Source organism: Haplochromis burtoni, unplaced genomic scaffold, assembly GCF_018398535.1.
Source record: "Haplochromis burtoni strain Fernald_Lab_line unplaced genomic scaffold, NCSU_Asbu1 Contig_19, whole genome shotgun sequence".
Classification (NCBI taxonomy): Eukaryota; Metazoa; Chordata; class Actinopteri; order Cichliformes; family Cichlidae; genus Haplochromis; species Haplochromis burtoni.
In genome coordinates this window covers 3,179,519-3,202,335 of record NW_024582380.1, presented here as the reverse complement: position 1 = coordinate 3,202,335, position 22,817 = coordinate 3,179,519, and the positions used below count along the sequence as shown (strand labels likewise).

The 22,817-nt window shown below is 41.2% G+C and overlaps 1 protein-coding gene across 2 annotated transcripts; it reads right to left on the bottom strand.

Moving 5' to 3' along the window:
• Positions 1–4,203: 4,203 nt before the first annotated feature.
• adam19b (ADAM metallopeptidase domain 19b) lies at positions 4,204–21,990 on the bottom strand. 2 transcript variants are annotated; one of them, XM_014331853.2, is made up of 23 exons: positions 21,157–21,990; positions 20,807–20,919; positions 19,221–19,291; positions 13,041–13,119; positions 12,774–12,850; positions 10,715–10,916; positions 10,570–10,635; positions 10,150–10,221; positions 9,889–10,055; positions 9,677–9,761; positions 9,416–9,555; positions 9,117–9,294; positions 8,940–9,029; positions 8,617–8,812; positions 7,477–7,585; positions 7,152–7,368; positions 6,840–6,917; positions 6,341–6,449; positions 6,107–6,236; positions 5,924–6,026; positions 5,495–5,821; positions 5,317–5,408; positions 4,204–5,216 (listed from the first exon to the last, which is right to left on the bottom strand). In XM_014331853.2, the coding sequence occupies exons 1-23, from the start codon at positions 21,290–21,292 to the stop codon at positions 5,210–5,212; spliced, it is 2,844 nt and encodes a 947-aa protein (XP_014187339.1). In that variant the 5' UTR covers positions 21,293–21,990; the 3' UTR covers positions 4,204–5,209. The 2 variants fall into 2 exon arrangements, with proteins under 2 accessions (XP_014187339.1, XP_014187340.1); XM_014331854.2 differs by lacking the exon at positions 19,221–19,291 and having other exon boundaries at positions 21,157–21,295.
• Between the last annotated feature and the right edge of the window lie 827 nt (positions 21,991–22,817).

Genomic DNA, 22,817 nt, shown 5'->3' with positions numbered 1-22,817 from the left:
CTACCACCTTTTCAGCCGATCATCACCCGACCGAAGCTGAGAGGACTGCAGAGTGCTGAACTGTAAATAACTGTAATTCTGTCAGGTTTGTTTATAGTATTATTCAAAGGTAAGAAGTGCAATCGGTGTGAATGTGGACTACATCTATATCTGTGTAAATGACCGAATTCACAATAATGTGTTAGCATTACTATATTTAGAGTAAGGTGATTTTTGGTGGCTGTACATAGAAGCTTCTGGCAATAATGATTATGTAAATTACACAGTAGAACAGATCTGTATATCCTGTATGTCCTGGTGTTTCTGTGGAATATTTGCCAGCTTATATTATTTGGACTTCATGCTGCTCTTTGAACATATAAAAAATAATTTTTGCAGCTGTGCAATAACTGCGTGTAAATACTCTCTGAATGTTATAAAGTAATGCTAAAGTAGACCAGCTTTTTTGCACAAAAATGAAAAGATCTGTGGGGATTGTTTTGTGATCTAATAAAGAGTATTAAAATTTAACTCAAGTGTGGCTGTTTTTGTGGTGTCAAAAATATTCTTGTTATTGGTTTAATCAGTGGCACTCACACACATACAGTAGCATCCTAAAGGGATGCATCAAACATGTCTCAAGCTGATCGGGTCATTGAATGTATTTTCATAAGGGTATTCATTAGATTTGCTGAAGTTTTATAATTAGAGAGAAAGAGCTGTCGTCTGAACTCACATGCAGTTTTACTGGAATCTCACAAGGAATTCTCTCTTCACTGATTTAAACACACATAACAGGTATCACAGTAAAAGGGATAAACATCACGAGTGGAAACTCTGCTGATCTGTAATCAATTTGTCTGTCTGCTGCTGTGATTAACACTCAAGCCCATTCTGAATAATCTTCCTCCTCCTCCCTAATGAAAGACCTACATTCTTATTTTTTACGTGTAGTTAAATCTCAGGGTTTTACATCCTAAAATGAGGGTAAAAGGTTAAAAAAAAAGAGAGAGCAGAGGAAAGTTTAGGTTCTAATCACCCTGTTTTCTCTTTTCCCTCCCTCATGACATTTTCCTCTCATTAATCATTTATATTGACCTTTTATTGCCAGAGGCAAAATACATCAATCAGAGCAACACTTAACTATACAACCCACAATCAGTCCCTGGGGTAGTGACCCGACCATAAACACTGAAGGCAACAAAAAGTTAGACCCTCATTAGTGGACTGAAGTTTTCACCTCTGCCGTTTCAGCGGTGAAATAATGCAATGTTATTGCAAAACAAAAACAAACAGTAACTGAACATTAATCGTAGCTGTTGTACTATCTTTAACAAAAGTACACGGATGTTATTTACAGCCATGGTTGTTGGCACCTCTGGCTGTAGCATTTAGTCTGGTAAATGAGCCAGTAAATCTGCAGTTGTGGGATTTTATCCAATTTCAACAGAAACCCCAGGAGCTGCTAATATCTGGCAGGCATCTCGCTTGCTCATTTGGCACAGTTACTGGCAGGTGAAGTGATTTCCAAAAAGCATGTGCACAACAATCAAACTCCAGGCTTGAACCCAAACCTTCAATTAAACTTCATAAGATTTTTTTTGTATTGTTCCAAGATTTGCATGCTACCATTAAATCATTTTATTTTCAGCCAAAAGGAGCCTGTGCACTTCCTCTACATGCTATAATGTAGACCGAATATACAAAATATAGTATAGCTGTATATTTAATGGTGTCATGCACACGTTTTTTTAGTGCATGCATTAGAGTTTGTTTTACTTATTGTGCCTGATCAGACTGCACCTGCCCCAAGTAACAACTCCCTCACACTTCTGTGTGATTGCTCAAGACCACAGAGCTTACATACATCACTTGTCATATTGGAAATCATGCCCCCAGTCGGGTGTTTACTTCATAATAATAAAATAATCAATAAAAAAAATCTATGGAACAGATTAACTGATCTGTTTTTATTCCATGAGAGAATGGAGACACTTACTGCATGCAATTAAGAGACTGGCTGTAAACGCGTGCTGATGTGAAGTGACTGCCATTGTCATAGCACAAATTAGCCTCTCGGCGATAATAACCCACATTTCTGTCACACAATGGATAACCACAAAGAAACGGTTTGCGTTCACTCTGATATCAGTGTGCTGATCTACGGTCTTACACCGCATAAACCAAGAGGCAGCTCAACATTATGCTGCAGTGGGGGAAACTGCGATTGCCTCCCAGTGTCTGCTCCTTTATTTCACAAACTGTAAGCTATTCTTATTTCTGTTAATGAAGAGACAATAATGATTTGGGGCATCAAAACCACTCTGGCAGCCTCTGAGTTAGTTGGTTACCATTCATGGCTCAGGTGTTACTAATGACATTAATAAAGATTCTCATCTAGGTATAGAGCCTTCATTAATTTGATTAGTAGTACCTGTGTTTGCCTGTTAGTGTATGCCATTTTTGGCATTAAATAGTTCATCCTGAATTCAGCCTATTTACTTTTGAAAGAAAGTAAGCAATAAAAAAGCATCGGTGTGTCAGTGTTGAATAATAAATGTGAAATAGCTTGATAACAGAGTCAGGACAAAGAGGAATTTTCAGGCCGACTGGCGAAAAGTGAATTTTTGTGTGTGTTAAATGATCAACATGACAAGTGGCAAAACAACTTGGGTTTAATGAGGTCATTATACAAGGCAGGGGAGCATCCAGCAGGAGAGATCCTCTCTTTACTGGCCTCCTGGCTGTGTCCCTCTCCCACTGTGAGGGGAGGCGGGGGTGTCACCCCCGCGTTTCATCCCACAGCCAATCATCATCTCTAATAAATGAACCTCCACAGGAAGTGACATGGTAGCGAACACTAATTACGCTCAGCAGGGGAGGCTGGCTGCAATTAAGCCACATGCTAAAACCTTTGCCTACCAATGCCTGTGGAAGATCACCTGGCTCTACAGTCCACAGAGAGTCAACTACTGTGTATGTGTCTATATGTGTGTGCATGCGATAGGCTGTCTTTGTGTTGGAGATAGATTGGTTTGGGGGGTCTGGCCCTGGTATTTAACGATTTTTTAATTAGAATAAATCAAAGTGCTTTCATCTCAGTGAATGATGCAGAGATCTAAAGGGCAGGTAGACACCTTTCAGCATTTCCAGCCCTACTAAGAGGGAATGCCATTTACACTTATACAAACACTGGTGACAGGTGAGTGACAGGAAAGCAGAGGGAAATGTACAAAAAACAGTTCAACTCCAATTTAGCACAGTGGATTGTCTCAGCACAGAACTGGTAAGGGAGACTGGGGTAAAAAGAGCCTTTTTCTTTTTTAACTCGTGATATCCAAGATACGGGAAAATGAGTAAGTTGTACAATGAAAATGTGCTGCTGTACAATGTAAACTGGACTGTTGACACAATTTGCCCCACAGCATTTGCCTCAAATTATCTCTAGATAAGAAACATAAAAATTTTTTAGACCTGGATACAGTTGCTTTGATGGAGCTGCCAAAAACGGTTAAAAAAATAAGTTCATTATATGTCATGGCTGTCAGTGCACAGAACATGGATAAACGTAGCCACTGGCTCATCTTATTCCACTCTGCTCCTACTACCAAGTTGTTTTCAGGAAGAACAGGATGTGATAAATCAAATATGGACGACTATTTTTAGTGTAATATGTTCAAAAAAAATCCTTCTATGAGGAGAACACGCCACGACAGCATTGAGATTAGACTAAATGAGTTAACTGGTAGTCGGGTGGTCATCAGCTCCCCAAAGAAATACTAATGATGATCCCTTCACTGTAAGACTATAAGCCTTGGCTGTGAAGTGTTTCTATTTTGGTCATGTGATGATGTGTCAGTGTTGATTCCAGCATGTTGTGCTGCCACCTGGTGGCCAAAGTATGAATGTAAACGCTAAAATTAAGAGTTTATTTTTCTTCTGCAAATGCAGTCTGAACCACTTTAAGAGAATTGTGAACAGGGTGAATAAAGGTGTTTCCAGTTTACTGGAAGAATGCACAGGAAAATAATTTACAATCCCTCAGAGTTGCTATTTATTCAAGTTGTCTATGATGCAGTCATGTTCAAATCTATGGTTTAAAAGTACCTCTAGAGCTGTTTTTGTACATAGCACTTACAATGAAGGGGAAAAGACAGATTATATGTTCATCACTGACACTTTTTACACACTTTTTGGTTTTATAAAAAAAAGCCATTTTTTAAAAATCTAACATAGCAAGTTTCTGAGCTCAAGAACTGCTGCTGGCAGCTGTATTGGCGAAAGCTAGGAAGAAAAAGCTGAAAAAACAACAACTTGTTAAAATGTTCAATATCTTTTTATTTACCCATGTGTTCATTTGAATTTCAGTTTCAGACACAGTGTTACACAAGCCCTGTGTTTGCATAGGTCTGATAATGAGGTAAAACATGGGAGTTGGCATTCTGCATTTCCCTTTTACAGATTACAATTCCCCAAGCAGTCACAATATGACACAATATTTAGAAGCACCTAACAGTAATGCCAAATTATTACTGCTCCAAAGCCTGCGGTTACACGACCACCTTTTAAACCCTTCAGGGCATGAGAACTCAAAAAGACAATTAAAAAAAATTAAATTAAAGAAATTAAAAACTAAAGAAATGGAAAAAAGTCCCTCACAGCTCCTGCTACATATCAGACATGCACTTTTCACCATAAGAATAAACTTACAGCACGCATGCAGGTCTTTCTCTGGTTACTATCAGTCCAGTTAAAACCCATTATTATTCACAGATAAGAACTTCATTACTGGCATCTTTTCTTAATATAAGACATCCCTTTATGGCTAATTCGCTTTGAGAGGCATCACGTTTGGTACAATGGTTTCTCTGTAAACATTCATTTCTCATTGATTTTGTGAATAAATACTTCTTCATTTATAATTCTACCAACATAAGTAAAAGAAACTAAACGCGGTTCAATTCAGAGCTCTAGCTTCAAAGTTGATAAAGCAGACACATGTAATACACAAAGCACTCATTGTTAAGCCTAAATCTTAGGCTTAAAACATCTCTACTTTATAACTTGCTGTAATTATATAATTTTCCACATATTGCACACCAGTGTACAGCGTCAAGTATTCCTCGCTTATCACCTTTTTTACGACCTGGCACTGCACTGAAAAGATATTCTGAGGCAGTCTGTCACTGGATGTAAGCAGTGGTCCCCAATGCCTCCCTGAGCTTGTAGATTAGGCTCTAGAGAGAAGAAGTGCAAGAAAATTTTAATAAAATATAGGACGGTATTAAGATCTGTTTATTCCTACAGAGAGACATTTGGGAACACAAGACCACTTACCTGTTTGGCATTTTCTGTCCAGCAGATGGAGCCAAACCAGGTTTTCCTCGTTGCAAGGCATTGGTGGTAACCTGTGGGCCTTTCACAGGGTCCTGCAAGACAAACGAGACGTTCAGCATTTATTTCACTGTTGCAAAAGTACACACTTTACTTATTAATGCAGAAGAGAAGGATTTACCCCTGATTGTTTTTTGATAGGGCAAGGCGGTGGAGGTCTGTTTGGGGGGTTTGGTCTATTTTTGGGTACTGCTGAAAGCTGTGACGAGTTTTTGGCATCCAGGGAGCGTAAAGGTGGAGGTCTTGTAGGCAGTGCAGAAGCCTGGTTGGGTTTCTGTCCTGGAGGGACAGGGGGAGTGCGGCCCTGAGGAGAGATCACTCTCTGGGGCTGTGGTGTCTGCTTTCGCTGCTCTCCTGCACACATTGGTATGGGAGGAGGCTTCCCTGCAGGATATACAATACCATTCCAGGGTAGAGGTGGGGCAGACGGGCTCGGATGCGGAGAAGGCTTCCCATGTGGAAAAGCACAAAGATGACAAGTATTTTCAACATTTTTTATGGTATTACATGACAGACATTACTTAGGTGGTCAAAGAGTGGGCTTATTTACCGAATTCTTTAGCAAGAATGTTGGGTTGGCATGACCGTTGGCACGACTTTCCGGATTAAGAGGCTTGACGTCAGGTGGCTCGGAAGTGTGGATTTCATTCATTCTGGATGTTCGCACAACACAAAGGAAAAACGTTATCTGCAAAGTACGTTTTTAGTGTTTAGCAACTTCAGAACTACATACTTTGGCACTGGTGGTGGAGCAGAAGGCTTCAGCGAGGGGAGCTTATGTCTGCCGAAGCGCCAAAAAGCAAAAACAGCCAAACCCACCAAAAGAAGCAGAAAGGAAGTAAGGAGGGCTGTACCAACGCTTCCTGTTGGAATATAAAATAGACAAGAGTCAGAAAATAAACAAACACCAAAAAAACTGTTTTAACTTTAATTAACTGCACATGAATGATTGGTGCATGGGTCTCACTGCGGTTGATGACAGGCCCGCTGTCCACACTGCCCCCTGATCCTTTCTGGTCGCAGAGAGGAGGAGCCCAGCCTGGATCACAGTGGCAGTTACGGTTGTTGTTGCACAGCTGGTAAGAGAATAAGTCACATTTTTTACGACTGAAGGAGAATCAGGGACAGGAAGTCAATGTTTTGTAACAAAATGTAGTAAAAAGGCTCTGCCGAAAAAAATTGTATAGTTTATGGAACATTTTACAGAGGTGACCATATTGCTGCGTAATACAGCCGTGGTTTCCCATAAGTAAGATGCCTGAATGCCAAACCCTTACTTGTTTATGATATGTTTTTTTTATATTGTTGTGTTGCTACTTTTAATTAAGCAAAGGATCTGGACCGTTCCTGCAGCGCTGCTTAGGGCCGCCAGCTTTCAGTAATTGTAGGCTAGCTGCCAAATCTTTCTCAGAAGTCCAGAGAAATCCATCAAACCAGCATCTCTTCTACGACACACTGAAACTTACTCCATGTCCGTGGCACTTGGCGTTGCATTCCCCCGCTCTGAGAAAAGATGCATTGCGGCATAATCCGTTAAAGCAAATCTGTTCAAACAAAAGAAGCGTGAGGAGGAACATTAGAGAAGCGCTTCGAGACAAGTTGCTTATCCCCTTTCAGGTGAAAACTGAAATCACAGATGATCCATTTTCTCTGTCTGATCGAAACAGTTTTGTCTGCTTTGTTTGTGACTTAAGATCGGGTGAAAAAAAAAAGTAGTACTGGTACATGCTCTTTACTACTACTGCAAACTCTGTTTAGTACATTTTCATAACTCTCACCAAGTCTTCGCCGCACTTGGTGCCCGTCATGACCAGACCTGGATCCAAAGTGTCACCCTGTGGCTCCTTTTCCTCCTTGTCAAGCTTGTACACATGTGTCCCCTTGCACATGATTCTTTTGTAGCCCTCAGTAACCGTGGTTTCTATGACAACCGCATTTTGCTCAATAGGCTTGGAGGCTGAAGCCAAACACTGGATTTTCCCACATTTAGCATTCCTGTCATGTAAACAGAACCCCCCAACCAAAACAACAAAGTTAGACTTCAGTTGAGGGAGAAGTAAATGAAAGTGTGATTAGTTTGTTGCTGAACGTTTTGGTTTTCACCTGTCACTACAGCTCCTGTAATTCCCAGACTCATCTTTGCCACAATTCCCATACATATTGCCAGCTTCATTTACCCTCTTAAAGCACAGGTCAGGGGCCGGACGACCATCTGTGGTTTAACAAAAAACAACAACAAAAAAATGCACAGAAACATATTTAAAAGTGTGAGCTCACGCAAACACAATAACACACATGCAGGCATACAGTCAGGTTGTGTTATTTGACCGTCTGATGAAGACCAGATGGCATCCCTTACTGTTCAATGTGGCTCCTGTGGTACTACAAAGGCTCTGTCACCACATGAACATGGACACTGTCCAATAACAATCCCTAGTCCTGTGACCCATCAAGGACTCATCTTTAAATACACTGAGCCTGACTGGATATTTATCTCTTTAACATTCATTTCTTTAATTAAAAAAAGTCCAGAAACTTGGTATGACTCAAACCCCTCAAAGCCCTACAGATGAAAAGAAAAGAGATATTATTTGTGCAGTCACTTCCTTAAAAAGTAGTGAGCTATTGTTCCTGTGGTTTTGGTAACTTAAAATAAAACCAAGACCATTTTAAAGTTCAAAGCATGAGTGCATGCACCTTCAAACCATGTACAGTTTGTAAAATTTGACTGTCTCAGTTTTATTTTTGTTCATTTATTGTTCACTAAAAATACTGATCTAAAGTTAGTCTATAAGATATATGTATATAAACTTTAATAATCCTTTAATAATAAAGACCATTTTTAGAAGCAAAACCACCTTTAGCAGAAATAAGTTGAAGTAGTTATTTTCAGTATGAGTTCATCAGTTTCAACATTTTGTGGAGGAGTTTTGGACGACTCTTTGTTACAATGTTGCTTCCGTTCACTGAGGTTTGTTTGAATTTGTTTATGCAAAATTCTCTTAAGTTCTCACCACATTTCATTCGGACTGAGTTCTGGACTTTGCCTGGACTATTCCAACACCTTGATTACTTTCTTGATTGTAGGATTATGTTAAAACACACCTGCATGTTCCAGACCAGCAAACTGCCAAAACCTCTGCTTTTATGAGGTGCTCAGACTTGTTGATGATCAATTAACCAAGTGCGTTTAAGTGAGGATAAACAGCAGTTAGCTATAGATGGAGAGTCCGCTTTACCCACCTTTTCCCCAAAGTGAGCGACACTGCTGCTCAAGGGTCAGACACATGCCGGTGTAACAATAGGCCTTCCCGCCTGCACATGATGTGCCATCCACTAAATAAAAATCTGCAGGACAAGACTCTGTTTTGCCGTCACAGAACTCAGGAAGATCACATGACCCCGAGAGAGCACGGCACAGCACACCCGGGCTCTTCAGCTTCACAGTGAAAGACAAAAGAGTAATGACATAAATAAAGTTAGAAGAGTAGAACATTTATTCTGTACTAGTGAGAATAAGGGCTGGTGATTTCCCATTTAAATAGTATGTACACTAATAAATGTACCTTGCAGTTCTGACAGCAGACTCCGTGGGCACACTCAGCTCCAGCTTTCAGGGTACAGTTGTTGGCATTACAGCATGGACTTGTGCACTCCTGGGCAAAACGTGTTGTAGAGTTATGAAGCCTGGCAAAACCATCAAAAGAAAAACCCGCAGTGCATACACAGAAACACCCACTGACCTCTTCTTCTCCACAGTCGCATTCTTCTCCGTCTTCCAGGTAACCATTACCACAGCGATGCCCTCCATACATTGTCCTGGTGTTGGGCAGGTTAAAGAGACACTTTCCTCCTCCAGAGCTCAGGTAGCTCTTCAGCTCCTTCATGTTGCAATCATTAAACACTCGAGGAAAAGGATGCCTGAGCACGAGGTAAGGAAGAAATCAGGTTCGATTTTTTTCTTTCATATTCTATCATTTAGCCCCTTTCTCCTGGTTTAATGAATGCAATTTCTTGTATTGTGGAAAGCTGAATTTCATACCCAGTAGCAGCAGCCATGATACAGCCTCCGTCTTCTGCTTTCGCCTGGCAACAACCTGGAATGTCGTGGCTCATACCAAAGTTGTGTCCCATCTCGTGCGCCATCGTGGCAGCAACGCCGACTGATAAATCTGAGTGGTCCTGTTCGACACAGCACGAGAATTTTAAGATCAGCAGAAATCAACGTGTGATTCTTTGACTTGATGCATGCTGATGTAGCGTAGCATCATCAAATTTAAATCTAAACACACTCGTCCCTCACCATGTTTACTCCGCCGGACTGGTATTCGGAGCACATGGCTTTGAGAGGTGCCAGCCCGATGGTCGTGCCCCGGAATGACTTCCCCCTGGAGACAAAAGAGAGCACTTAAAATTAGTTCCAAGTCAAGAGCATCCCGCTGGACTGCAACCGGTGTTTATTATTGTCTTGCGCAATGATTATGAAATGTACTAGAGTGAATGAGAAACACTGACGTGACCAACTGAGCATTGTCGTTGGGGAGACTGCGTAGCTGTTTCTGTCTCCAAGACAGGAACGCTGCCAGGGTGCTGTGCGGGTTATCGGAGACGCTGATCATGTCCTGGCTGGTCCACACCTCCAGACCAATTAGTGCCACACGGATATTTAAAGCTTTGTAGTACTATCGGTGTCGGCATAAGGAATAAAAATAGGCATGTTAAACTCCAGTATCTGGGTTTTTTTTTTTTTTTTCCTGGTTTCAAATCAGATGTTACCTTGTCAACTAGGTTGGCTGCTTCCACTAATTTCTGTTTCGTCTTATCAAGATCAGAGTTGTGCTTCTCAAACTGCAACGACCATAAACCACAATGAACACACAGAAATAGAAACTCAACGTCTACACATCTGTTAAAATATCTTTCCCATAAAGGGTACATCTCACACTTGAAATAAAACAGGAAGTGAACCTTTTTTTTTTTTTGCAAGCGTTCTCCACAATTGGGTTTACCTGCAACTGCATGAAGTGGGAAGCTATACACAATGCAAACTTTACAGGTCATAAATAATAATGATGGCACACACCTAATCCCACATACGAAAAGCCACACTCCCCGCTACCACATCTTAATGGTTCACTGCAAAAACCCCCAGTGTGGTTGCAAAAGTCACCCAATATGAGTACACTGTTTTCTCACCTCAGTCTTGTCTGCAACTATGAGCAGCTCTACGTACTTCATATTCTGACTCACTTCCCTTTTTTCCTGACGAGAAAGACAACATAATCATGTTTTAGTAAATCTCAAAGAATGTCATCGATGAGGTTACTGCTACTGAGCTCACCCTCAAACCCTGTGGTGACATCATTCCCTTGATAAAGTCATTAAGCCCCTCCTCATGCTCCACTTTGCCATGGTGATGCTGGCAGTGACCCCCGGGGAGACGAACACTCTCGGCTCGGAACACAGCATGCCGATCAGCATCCGTAGAAACAAGAAGAGGCTCTATCAGGTAGCTGATGCTCGTGTTCAGGGAAATTAGTCCCCTAGGAGGGAAAAACAGTCATATTCAGAAAATCAGCGATGTCTTAATATTTGTGCGACAGAAGGTCACGCTTCTCTCTTTCTCCGTTGTTGTGTAAATAAAGATCAGCTGACATAAACAATCCTCTTCAAAAAGCCACTGATCATAACAGACACCTATACTCAAACACACACGAGTGCATGCAGAGCAGCGGGCCGTGCAGCTGCAGAAAACATCTGGAGAAGTCAGACGCCCACACGTCAACATCCCTTTATGCTGTATTTGCATTCCCTTGCAGAATCGACATTAGCAGGAAGATGTTATTCGCTCATCCTCCAGATGCAGAACATTAACCCAGAAAGAAATCACACACGCACGACTAAGATGTTTGTCAGCCCTCACTAGTTCCCCCTCTGCTGCCTGCCTCTCCTCTCTCTCTCTCTCTGAGTGTCTCCAGCAGGAAGCAGCAGCTGCTCTGGAGGTGCATCAGGAGAACACACAAGATCTCCAGTACCGAGCTGTACTCAATGAACCAGCACTGAAGCCAGTGACCTAATAAACTTGGAGACTACATCGGACAGTACACAGGGCTGTTTCCTGTAACATTATTTATTGAGGCACAGCTTGATCACAAGCTGAAGAAAGTCAAATTCATACATCTTTTACTCCCACTGCCCAGCTGTCGAATTCTCAGCACGTCTCTCAGCACGTATATAAAACAGAAATACGTACATGTTTTAGACAGGAAGTTTGAGAAACTTGTTTCTAGCAGTTTTTTTTTAAAAGCAAGCAACTTATTGCTACTATAGATAAGCAAATGAATGAGCTGAGCAACCAGCTGATCAATATAAACTCTGCACAATCTAGTCGGTATCAAACAATTTCCTGTTTGTATAAGCACAGCTCTTTCCCCTGCCATCACGTCTTTTAGCTCTTACCTCTGCTTTTTCAGAAAATGTTGACTTTACAGAAACATCCTCTTTTTTGTCCTTTAAGCTCTTTTCCTTGCCGGATAAATTTAAAGATTTTATCTATGGATGGAACATGTAGCTTTAAATGGTGTTTTTTCAAACAAACTTGAGAAACTTTTCTCTTACTCTGAGCCATCTACATCCATCCATACTTGAGTTGGACTTAAATATATGTTACTGTAAAGTTTTATTACTTTTTATATTCTAAATCTGTTCGGATGCATGGTTTCCCCTGTCTTAAATCAACTTAATTTGACTTATATGGCGCCAAATCAGAACAATAAACACCTCAAAAATGCTGCCTTAATACAGAGCAAATTCCAACAATCAGATGACACTGTACGAGCAAGCACTTGGTGACAGTGGGAAGGAAAAACTCCCTTTTAACAGGAAGAAACCTCTGCTCCAACCAGAATCAGAGAGGGGAAAACAGAGATTAATTATAAATAATGATACCTAATGATTAAATGCACATTAGTAAAAAGAGGTGACTGAAGAAGAAACAGTGCATCATGGGAAGCCGAACAGCGCAGGCCTGTTGGAGCATAACTAAGCAAGGGTTTAAAGTCACATGTTCCAGCCCTAACTATATGCTTTGTAAAAAAAAATAAAACTTTTAAGCCTAATCTTAAATATAGAGAGACTGTCTGTCTCCTGAATCCAAACTGGGAGCCAGTTCCACAGACAAGGGGCCTAAAAGCTGAAGGCTCTAGATCCCATTCTACTTTTTATTACCCTAAGAACCTCAAGTAAGCTTGCAGTCTGAGAGCAAAGTGCTCTAATTGGGTGATACGATACGATGAGTTCCTAAAGATAGGATGGGACTGATAATTCAAGACCAATGTAATTTAATGAAAGGCTTGCTCATTGGAGGGATTTAATGAATAATAAGAAATATTTTTTATTACCTGAGCCCTGAACAAGTGCTGACAGCAACGCTGGAGCCTTCCATGCCCTGAACCTCGCCATGGTAGAAACAGTGTCCCTGAAAAACAACATTTTCATTCATCACACACTGACCTTTTAATGTAAACAGAAGTAGTAGTATTTATGCCAAAACCTGTCACTAACTGTTTATTACCCTCCTCCCACTTGACTTGATCAACTACACTGATGTTTATCAGCTAAGACTCCCCTCCGCAGCCTATGAGCATGAAACTATCTCGCAGACTCACAGTGCTGGGTCGAGAAGAGGACTTGCGCGCTCCATTGGGTGTGTACCATATTTCCTGATATCCAGAGGCCAACAGCTGCCTGGGTAAAAAAACACAAATTCAGGGACAACAAAATATTCTGCATTTTGTGACAGTAATACAGTCTATGGAAACAACAATATTGTGAAAAGACGGTGAAATACAAAACTGCAGGAAGCTGAGAGGTTAGCAGAGGACAGACTCTCTGCAACAGCCCACAGCTCGTAAAACATTCACTCTAACACAAGCGCTCCCCAAAAAACAAAGTGCTTTAAAGATTTGAACAAAGAGCCTATTGGTGACAAGAGAGCGCACAGGAGAATGTGGGAAACTGTAATCAAAGCCATATGTACCATCCCCCAGTGATCCTTTTTACTTCTTGGCGAGTACTAGTCTATTGCTGAAGCAAGAGATGATAACTTCCCTATGCTGACAGCTTCAGTTGTTGGCATGTCCTAACTGCATTTGTTTGACAGATGGATTATTTACAAGTGCTCTTGAGCTTCTTTGCTGTGAAGCAGAAACATGCATATGCATGACACCGAAAGCTTTCTTTGGATAAAGTATCATAATCCTCTGATTTTCTATTTATCTGTATCAGCACAATTAAGTCCAATGTTTATTGCAAACCATTCTTCCTGTTTTCAGTCAACTTTAAACTTTAAGTCATCTTCATCTTCTCCTCAGGCCAACTCAGCAACTGGCTGTAACTGCAGAGAAACTCAAGCACATCTACTGATGTTGTTTCCTGCAGCATTAAACTGCAGGAGTTTGACTCAAACAGACCAAAGATCTTAAAGATTTCCTTATTATCATTGCTTCTTCATTTATTTTTTAATCTGGTGGCTTTTAAGGGAAATAGAAAAATAAAAATGTAATCTTCTTGTAAATATGCCTCAGCCAAATTTGATTTCTTAAGTTAAATGAGAAGATCCTTATCACTGCCATATATTTCAATGAGGAACAAATGATTAAACTGCTGGAAATTATGTTCTGCCCAAAGGCAGGAAAAGACCATCTACCTCCCAATCCAAAACCTTGGATAGGTATTGTACCTAAGGGATGTTTCTGAGTCACTTGATTTAGCCCTAACTATACCTATAAGCTTTATCGAGGATAAGAATGGCTTCTAATCTGACTATCTGACCAGGAAGGCAAATTAGCACAGATCCACCAGTGTTAAACTCATTGAAAGGATGATGCAAATTTTCTTTTTCATCCCTGTTAGATGCCAAGAAGGAAACAAGCCTCTTAAGACAATGACAGCCTGACTACTTTTAACAGATTAGGACTCACAGGAAGAAGGGGCTGGCTAACCACATAGACCAATAGGAACTCTAAAGGGGGACCTCAAAGCGATCGGTGGGACGTATGATGTCAGCATGAACAGGGTCATGTTGTGATTTGAGCTAAATCTCATTTATATCTGTAATTCCACAAGTTTTCCAGCTTCCCTAACTTCCTGAAGACATTTCCCATCATCCTCTGTGTCAACTGTAGGCCAATTTAGTGGCAATTAATGACATTAGATGACTGAACTTTAGCCTGCTGCTGTTCCACAGTCATTTCTTCCATGATGGAACCACACAAGTACTCCACTTCTGTTCTCTCTTATCCTTAACTTGACAGTCAGCTGCAGTTTCTGAGCTGAATCTTGCTATTCCTTGGGGACTCATTTTAATGAAAGTTTTAATGAAAAGTCTAATCCCAGCAATGTATTTGTAAGTTACTTTGGTATCGTTGATGGTAGTCTATGCTTAAGAAATAGAAAAGACTTAAAACATGGCAAAATAACAACTAAAAATCTCACAATATGCTGCACGGTAGACAGATTTAGGACCCAATATTGGTGATGTTACATCTGATGTTGAAGCCCCGAGGCCTGTGTCGAGCAAAGGGGGCGTGTCCAAATGAAGCCTGTGTCGAGGCCCGTATTGTTCTGCAGCACGTGACCATTATGGGTCCACAAATTTGGGGGCATTTTACATAATATCTCCCAATAACAACATACATCTTCTCAAATCGATCTCAGAGCAGACGGTACAGAGGCTTCTGGGATATTACCTCTGCCTTTTGGTGAAGCAATTGGAAAGATTCAACACATTCATGGTGATTTATCACACCATCACTAACTACTGTGCAGGACTCCAGAGACAGTGGCTGAACTCAAAATAAGGAAATTCATCACTGGAATGCGCAAAAAAATTCAAAACAAAGCTGGGCTCCAGCCAAAAGGAAGTGAAATACACATGAGGTAATTAGGGAACCATTATACAGCTGAGGAAAATGAAACACGGGTGAACAGAATCTAAGTAACAAGACAAGGGGACCCAAAACTGAACACAATACACACAAGACTGGGACTGGCAAAATAAGACAGGAAGTAACAAAACATGAATACGCCTACACTGACGGAAACTTAGCTGGACACATGAGCACAGGGGAGGCTGATAAAAATAACAGGTGACAAAACCAAAATGCCCAAAATACTAATCGATAATACACTAGACTAGAACTTAATCATAACCACAAACATAGAACTCCAGAAATCTATAATTACAAGAACACTGAAAAACTCTTAACTGGGGACAAAAAACAATGAACTCAAAAGACAGAGTCAATGACTGAGCAATCGTGACATAAAAGTTGACTCTACAGCACTTCTAACTGTAAGATCTAAGGTGTGCATTAATGATGAGCGAGTTACAACCACAGAAACCAGAGAATAACAACCTCCGGGTGTGTCTGAGTTTCATTTCTAATCACCAACGTCTCCAGAAGTTGGAGCTCAGTGAGAGAAAGAAATGAAAATACTATACAGGGTTCAAGTAAATGGACAACCTGCAGGGTGGTGAAACATATTAGAATAACTGAAATAGAAAGATAAATATCACTTAGTTAGTCATTTGAAATTGAAATTAAATGAAATACTGCAGATAATTAAAAACTTTTACACCCTTTATTAAATCAGTAATAATTTGGCCAGATATGCAATTTAATGGCACCACAAAGCCCTGAGTCAACTGCTGTGAAACTCTCCAGCAACACTTTTGGAATACCCCAAAGCTTTATGTATTCTGCTGAATACTGTGACAGCTTTCAAGTAGAGACTGGAATAAAAAAAAAAAAGCTTTGTCCAATGGCGGTCAGCAGCAGCGACTGGATGTCATCCAGCGCTTGGACAGATGCTGTGATTGAGGAGCCTGGCGATGCCTGAATCACGGCGGTCTGGCAGTGAAGCTGAGACAAAGGCCTGGTTCAGCCTCAAGAGGAGAAAGAAGGGATGGGGGAAGAGTAATGCTAATGTACTTGAGAGATAAAGAAGGGGGGAGCGAGAGGGAATTTGGGGTAATGCTTTAAGGGTCAGTGGGTCACATTCTCTCATAGTATCAGATGACATCACCACATAGAGCAGGAAGACGGGGAGGAGGGGGAAGGCTGATGCAAAGTCAAATTACCTCTCAGCAACAGATGATGAAGAGGCTTTTATTGCAGATGGAGGCTAACGTTCTGTGTGTGCGGAGCCTTGGTTGAACACACACACACAGGCTAACACAGAGGCCTAGATTAATGCATCTAAGCAAACAGGACGGCTGTGAAACTAAACATAGGCACAAGGGAAACAAGGACAAGCAAATCCATGAACCCACTCTCTGTTCAACAGACCTGCAATCCATCAGATCTGCGCTTTCAAGTCATGTTTGTGTTCTTTTTGGGGGTGCACAAATGTGTCTGCGAGTGTCGTCTGTCTGCGTGTGGCCGCAGACGCCCAAGCCTGACCGCAGGGAACATGTGGGAATGTATATTTGGATTAAAGCCCTGGGGGGATATCAGACGAGGTGAGAGAAGGGGGGAGAGAAGGAGAAAGAACGGGGTGCACATTTTTTAAGTTGGCCAGTGGAAAGACATATAAGGTGTGGGCATGATGGCAAGGGACAAGAGGGGAAAGGAAGGAGAGGAGAAACAGTATAGTGTGATCTTCCCATGAGAGTGCTTAATTCAGATTAATGCACTTAAGGGTGTGCAGGAAGGACATTAAAGAGGAGAACAGAGAAAGTCAGGCGGAGGAGGAAGCAAGAGTGTCGGCACATTCTGAACCAGAACTGACCAGAGAATCTGCTTTCCTCTTCTTATGACTTTCAACACCTCAAGCTCATCGTTCAGTTTCTTACTGTTTCCTGCCTCGCTCACTCTGTTTTTACATCCTTTTCCTGCTACCTGAGTCAGCACTCACTATGGCCCCTGCCTTGCTCTTAACTGAATTAACCCTCTGCTGGTGCACTACAGTCTTTCATTAAGATAAAAGCTCAGGCAGCCGCTTATACACAACCACACCAGTGAAGTATAAATGCTAAAGAGCCACACAGATACACACACATTCAAAAACATGACCAGGGAGGACAGAAATGGATTGAGTGTTGACTCGAGCCATGGGGAGGGGGCTGATGCCCACATAAACTCACAGTTATGCTTTCCCCTAAGATTTGAAGTGATTTAAGGAGGACAGCTGGAGCTCTCACATCGTTTTTTTTAAAAATTGAATTGAATTCTCGTCCGGTTTTAGGTGCAATGAGGACATAAGGGAGTAACCAGGACACAGGGTGGACGCTGGTAGCATTTTCTCTGGCTTGTCTCCAAAATCAGACATTAATCTCCCTTGGCATAAACTGCTTTCTGCCTTAGCCCTGACTCAAGTCTCACATTAGACCAGCAAAGGATAAACAGAAACAGGGTAGGCTAATCCAGAATAGCATTCTCTGTGGGGCAACAGAGTTGGTGGGCAACACTGCTGAGCCTCAGCTAAACAATGAATCTACAAAAGAAGCTGCAAGCTTTCTTTGAACCTGCAGCACCGCTCATGCAGCACACTGTACAGGAAATATGAGCTGAGGTGAATTGAAGCCTCGTTTTTTGTTTGTTTTTTTAACGAATGTTAATCTGTCTTCTGACTTCAATACCTACATCCACATAAGCAAAAACAGCAGAAAATGGTTGCCTGGATGCATGGATGGAATATTTGCATCATTTGTTCAGCTCAATATAGCTCTCAGACACAGTACATTAAAGAATCAAAACATTCAGTTTTATACTAAAGTGTGTGCATCACAGGATACACTGCTTCAGTAACTAAATCCAGCTTTTCAGAAAAAAGTAAATATCTTTACAGAAATCTCCGTAACTCTGACTGCGGCAGAAAAAAACTGTTATGAGTTAATCCATTCTCACAGCTTCTCTGTTGCACAAAAAATGAGAAGTTTCACAAAAGAACACAAGTTTCACAATATTTTTTCCTGTCCTGAGTACCGAGCGGGGATTGTAGTTCCTCTTTCTTAGGAAAAAATTGTAACATATTTTATTTGCACCATTCAACACCTTGTTGAAGGGTTTTGTGGCCTATCTTCTTCAGTTACTCTCTTACCACACATGCACAGGCGACATACCTCACTCAGGAGGAAATGTAAGTGAGTGACCACCTGCTGGGTTTGGAGAACAGGGGGCAAGATCCCCTCAGGGGACAGTCAGTCAGACACGGTGGAGTCGGGGCTTGTTAGTATTTGTGTGCCTACGAGTCAATGAATGACAGAGACGGTATGCAATCGAGGGTAAAAACGGACTTCATTCCTAATATTCCTAAAAGCTTCCCGGTCCACTTGTGCGCTGGCTCGAATCCAAAAGTGATAAACCGCAGCTCCGTTGTTACCACTGATATCTCAATGTTGCAACCCCCCCCCAAGCTAGCACACAGTCTATTAAACAGATGAGACACCAAGCTCCCTTCCTATCACCAATCCATTGTTGCTCGACAGGAACCGCTCCATCAGATTAGAGGGCGTTAGATGCAGAGGCACAATCCTCACTTCCTGATTGCCTCATCATGCCCTGGTTGAACGGATCGGGTGTCATCCCTCCAGTGTCCAAAAACCATCAGCCTGCTTTCCTCTGCTCATCCCCCTTCTCAGCACCCCCTCAAGAGGCGCTGACCTTATAAATGCGTCTATGTGACAGTTAACATCTGGCCAAATAAACAGAGGTATGGAAAGGGCATGTTGTGGAAGTCAAAGGAACAATGTCGATGAGTGATTTCATCGGCTCCTCTAAACTACTGCTTTACTGATTTTGCATGGAACGATAAGGCTGGTGTTGAAAACTCAAGTTACTCACTCATTTTTCTCTAATAGTAGTCTGAGCTCCTGGCCCTCAGCTGTGATGAGAACCTGTGCCTCTGCTGGATGCTGGAAGCAAAACATTAAATGCATACTAATCAGTGAGAAGAAGTGACAGTGCCAAGGAAGTATTTCCCCTTTTCCTGATTTCTTAGTTGTTGGATTTTTTTTTTTTGCATATTTGTCACACTTGTATGTTTCAAATCATGAATTAATTGTGATTCAACACATGTTCTGGAAAGCTGAGTTCAATTTTATTAGCCACACTCTATAAGCCCCAATTACTGCTAGTACCTGTCTGAAAAAATGAAGTAGGCTAAAAGATCTCAAAAAGCAACAAACTGTAATCTAAAGAAACAGAGTCACTGACATTTATCACTCTGGAAAGGATTGCAAAGCCATTTCTAAGGCTTTAGGACTCCAGTGAATCATGGTGAGAGACATTGTATGGATGAAATGGAGAAAACTTTGAAGTGGTGAACTTTCCCAGGAGTGACCAGCCTCCCGAATTTACCCCAAAAGCGCATACTTGACTCATCCAGGAGATCACAAAAGACCCCACAACAACATCTAAAGAACTGCAAGCCTCATTTTCCACAGTTAAGGTCAGCGATTATGATTTAACAATAAGAACTGGGTAAAACGGCACAATGAGGAGTTCCAAACTGAAAACCACTGCCGACCACAAAGAACACAAAGGCTCGTCTTACTTTTGCCAAAGAATATTATAATGATCACCAAGACTTGTGGGAAAACATTCTGTGGACTGATGAGACAAAAGCAGAACTTTTTGGGAGGTTTGAGTCCAGTTACATCTGGTATGAAACTAACGCAGTACTTCATATTTCATAAAAAGAACATCACAGCAACCAGTCAAGCGTGGTGGTGGTGGTAGTAGTGTGATGGTCTGGGGCTGCTTTGCTGCTTCGGGACGACTGCCCTCATTGATGGAACCATGAATTCTTTTCGCTACCAGAAAATCCTGAAGGAGGACGATCAGCCATCAGTTCGTGCCTTGAAGCTCAAACACACTCGAGTTATGCAGAAGGACAATGATCTATCTACAAAACACCAGCAAGTCCACCTCCGAATGCCTAAAACAACTAAATAGTGGTTTTGGCGTGGGCTAGTTAAAGTCTGGACTTAAATTAGATGGATATGCTTTGACATGACCCTCCAATCTGGCTGAAATAAAACAATTCTGCAAAGTTGAGTGGGCAAAATTCCTCCACAGTGATGTTATTGCAAACGCTTGATTGCAGTTCTTGCAATCTGATGGTGCCACAACTAGTTATTAATTTTAGGACCAGGTGGGCTTTGACAGCTTTTTCTCTCAATAAGCGATCGTTTAAAATCATTTTAAACCTGCTTTTTTATTTACTCTGGTTATCTTTGCCTGATCCCTTTGTTGGATCTGAAACATTTAAGAGTAAGAAATATGCAAAAAATATAAGAACTCAAGAAGGGGGCAAGCACTTTTTCACAGCAGTGGTTTACACAAAGGTTTTATATGAAAGCTGGATGTGTGTCAGTGCGTCTAAAGCATTTTGTTAGTCAGAAGGACAAAGAGCGAGACAAATTCACCTCTTTGTTGTCAGACCTCTTGTGTCTGAGAGGATGCAGCCATATGGGATAAGTAATCTCATAACTCTCCACGTTCTCAAGGATGCTTTCCAGCGAAGCCTGTTTGGTGTCTCCTGATTAGAAACACATGGAACGGAGGGAAAAGGTTGAAAATACCACAGAATAAGAGTTAGCGTCTTATCTTTGCTGCTAGTTAAGAAACAACACTGGAGATCCACGTTGTCGTCTACATAACCGACACACACCTGATGCAACCATTTAAACAGGAATGCATCCCTGCGCAAAACAACAGTCGTCTATTCAAAGCAGGCATCCAGATTCTAGTCGTGCCGGGGAACACTTGGACTCACCATTGTAAACAGCGGCTTCAGACACAGCAGCAGCGACGGCACAGTAGAGGACAACTATGAGGCACACACACACACAGCACCGCGCGGCATAGGGAGGTGGTGATGGTGGTGGTGGAGGACGCGCTCCTGGACGCATTCTAAAAACAAACGGCTCCGGGTGAAGTCGCTCAGCAGAGGCATAAATGTGCGGTGATCCGGCCCGGTTGCTTCACATCACAGAGGCAAACGGCGAGATGCTGGCACACCATTTTGCCTAACCACTCCCCTTCGACAGACAGAGAGGACGATGAGCCGAGACGAGGCAGACAAGCAGTCAGGAACAAACGAGCGAGAAGGAAATCACGGTCACAGCGCTTTTTTAAGTGAAAATCTATAAACGGGATTATTTAAAAAATATATCAATTTAGCGCATTTAATTTATTCTAGAAGTCTTGAAATGATTATTTTAGCATTATTTGCACCACTTCAAAGGATATCCTACTGTACTTCCACAAATTTGAAAGACAAAGCAGTGGCAAAACTGACAGAAATACCAGATCATGTTTAATTCAACTCTGTTTGATTTATATAGCCCCACATCACAATAACACTCGTTTTTATATTGTAAGGTTACCCTAAAATAGTACAGAAAAGACCCCGACAATCAGACGACCCCTAGAGTAAGCACTTGGCGACGGTGGGAAGGAAAAACCTCATTTTAACACGAAGAAACCTTTACCAGAACCACGCCAGCCATCTGCGCCACCAGTTAAAGGTAAAAGGAGGAAGACAGGACAAAAGACATTAATAAGAATGTACTTCCCATTATTCGACTAATTTCTCACTTTCTTTTCCACCAAAACAATTTTTAATGGAGGCTTTCTGTTGTTCTCTTTTTATAACATGCTTATTCATTGCAGTGTCTCTCAGAACAAGTTATGGACCTTTAATGCCACCATAGGCTAGACAATGGACTGTTGCATTCATGTTATACATTGAAAATATATAACTGAAAAGATAAGTGTACATTAGCTGTGCTATATATGTTTTTCATAATTATTTAGAATAATTATGAACAATTATTATGAAATAATTAAAATTGGTAATGTACTTAAGACATTAAGACATTCCTGATGACATCACTAGGACATCTGCAGAGTCATGTTAGTTTCAAATGTAAAGCTTTTTGACAGCTGCTAAAGATTAAAAACTATTGTCTACAACAGGGCTGTCAAATGTAAGGCCCGGGGACCAGAATCTCTGGACTGCTTTGGAAAATGTAAAGGAGGGTATAAATTTTGAACTTTTAACTGTATTTTCATAAGTTTTACAGCTTTTCCCACTAATGAAGACCTCTCTGATTACCATTCATACTACACCAAAGTAATTAGGTAATAAATAAACCATTAGATGACAGAAAAGTTTAATTTTTTTCACTATGCAATACAGAAATTTCTTTTGTTTTAAGATTTTCAGTTAATTAAAAAAAAGCTTTCAGTGTTATAATTAAAGGATAGTCTGGACAATGAGCTACTAGACCTTTTGAAAAATTCCATAAAATACCCACATGGGTCCAGTGGCTGTGTGTGTTTTCCTTTTTAAATGACCTAATGACTGTGTTTTAAATTTAGTTGGCGTTATCACACACCATCTGGCCATTTTACCAGTAGCTTAGTAACCTT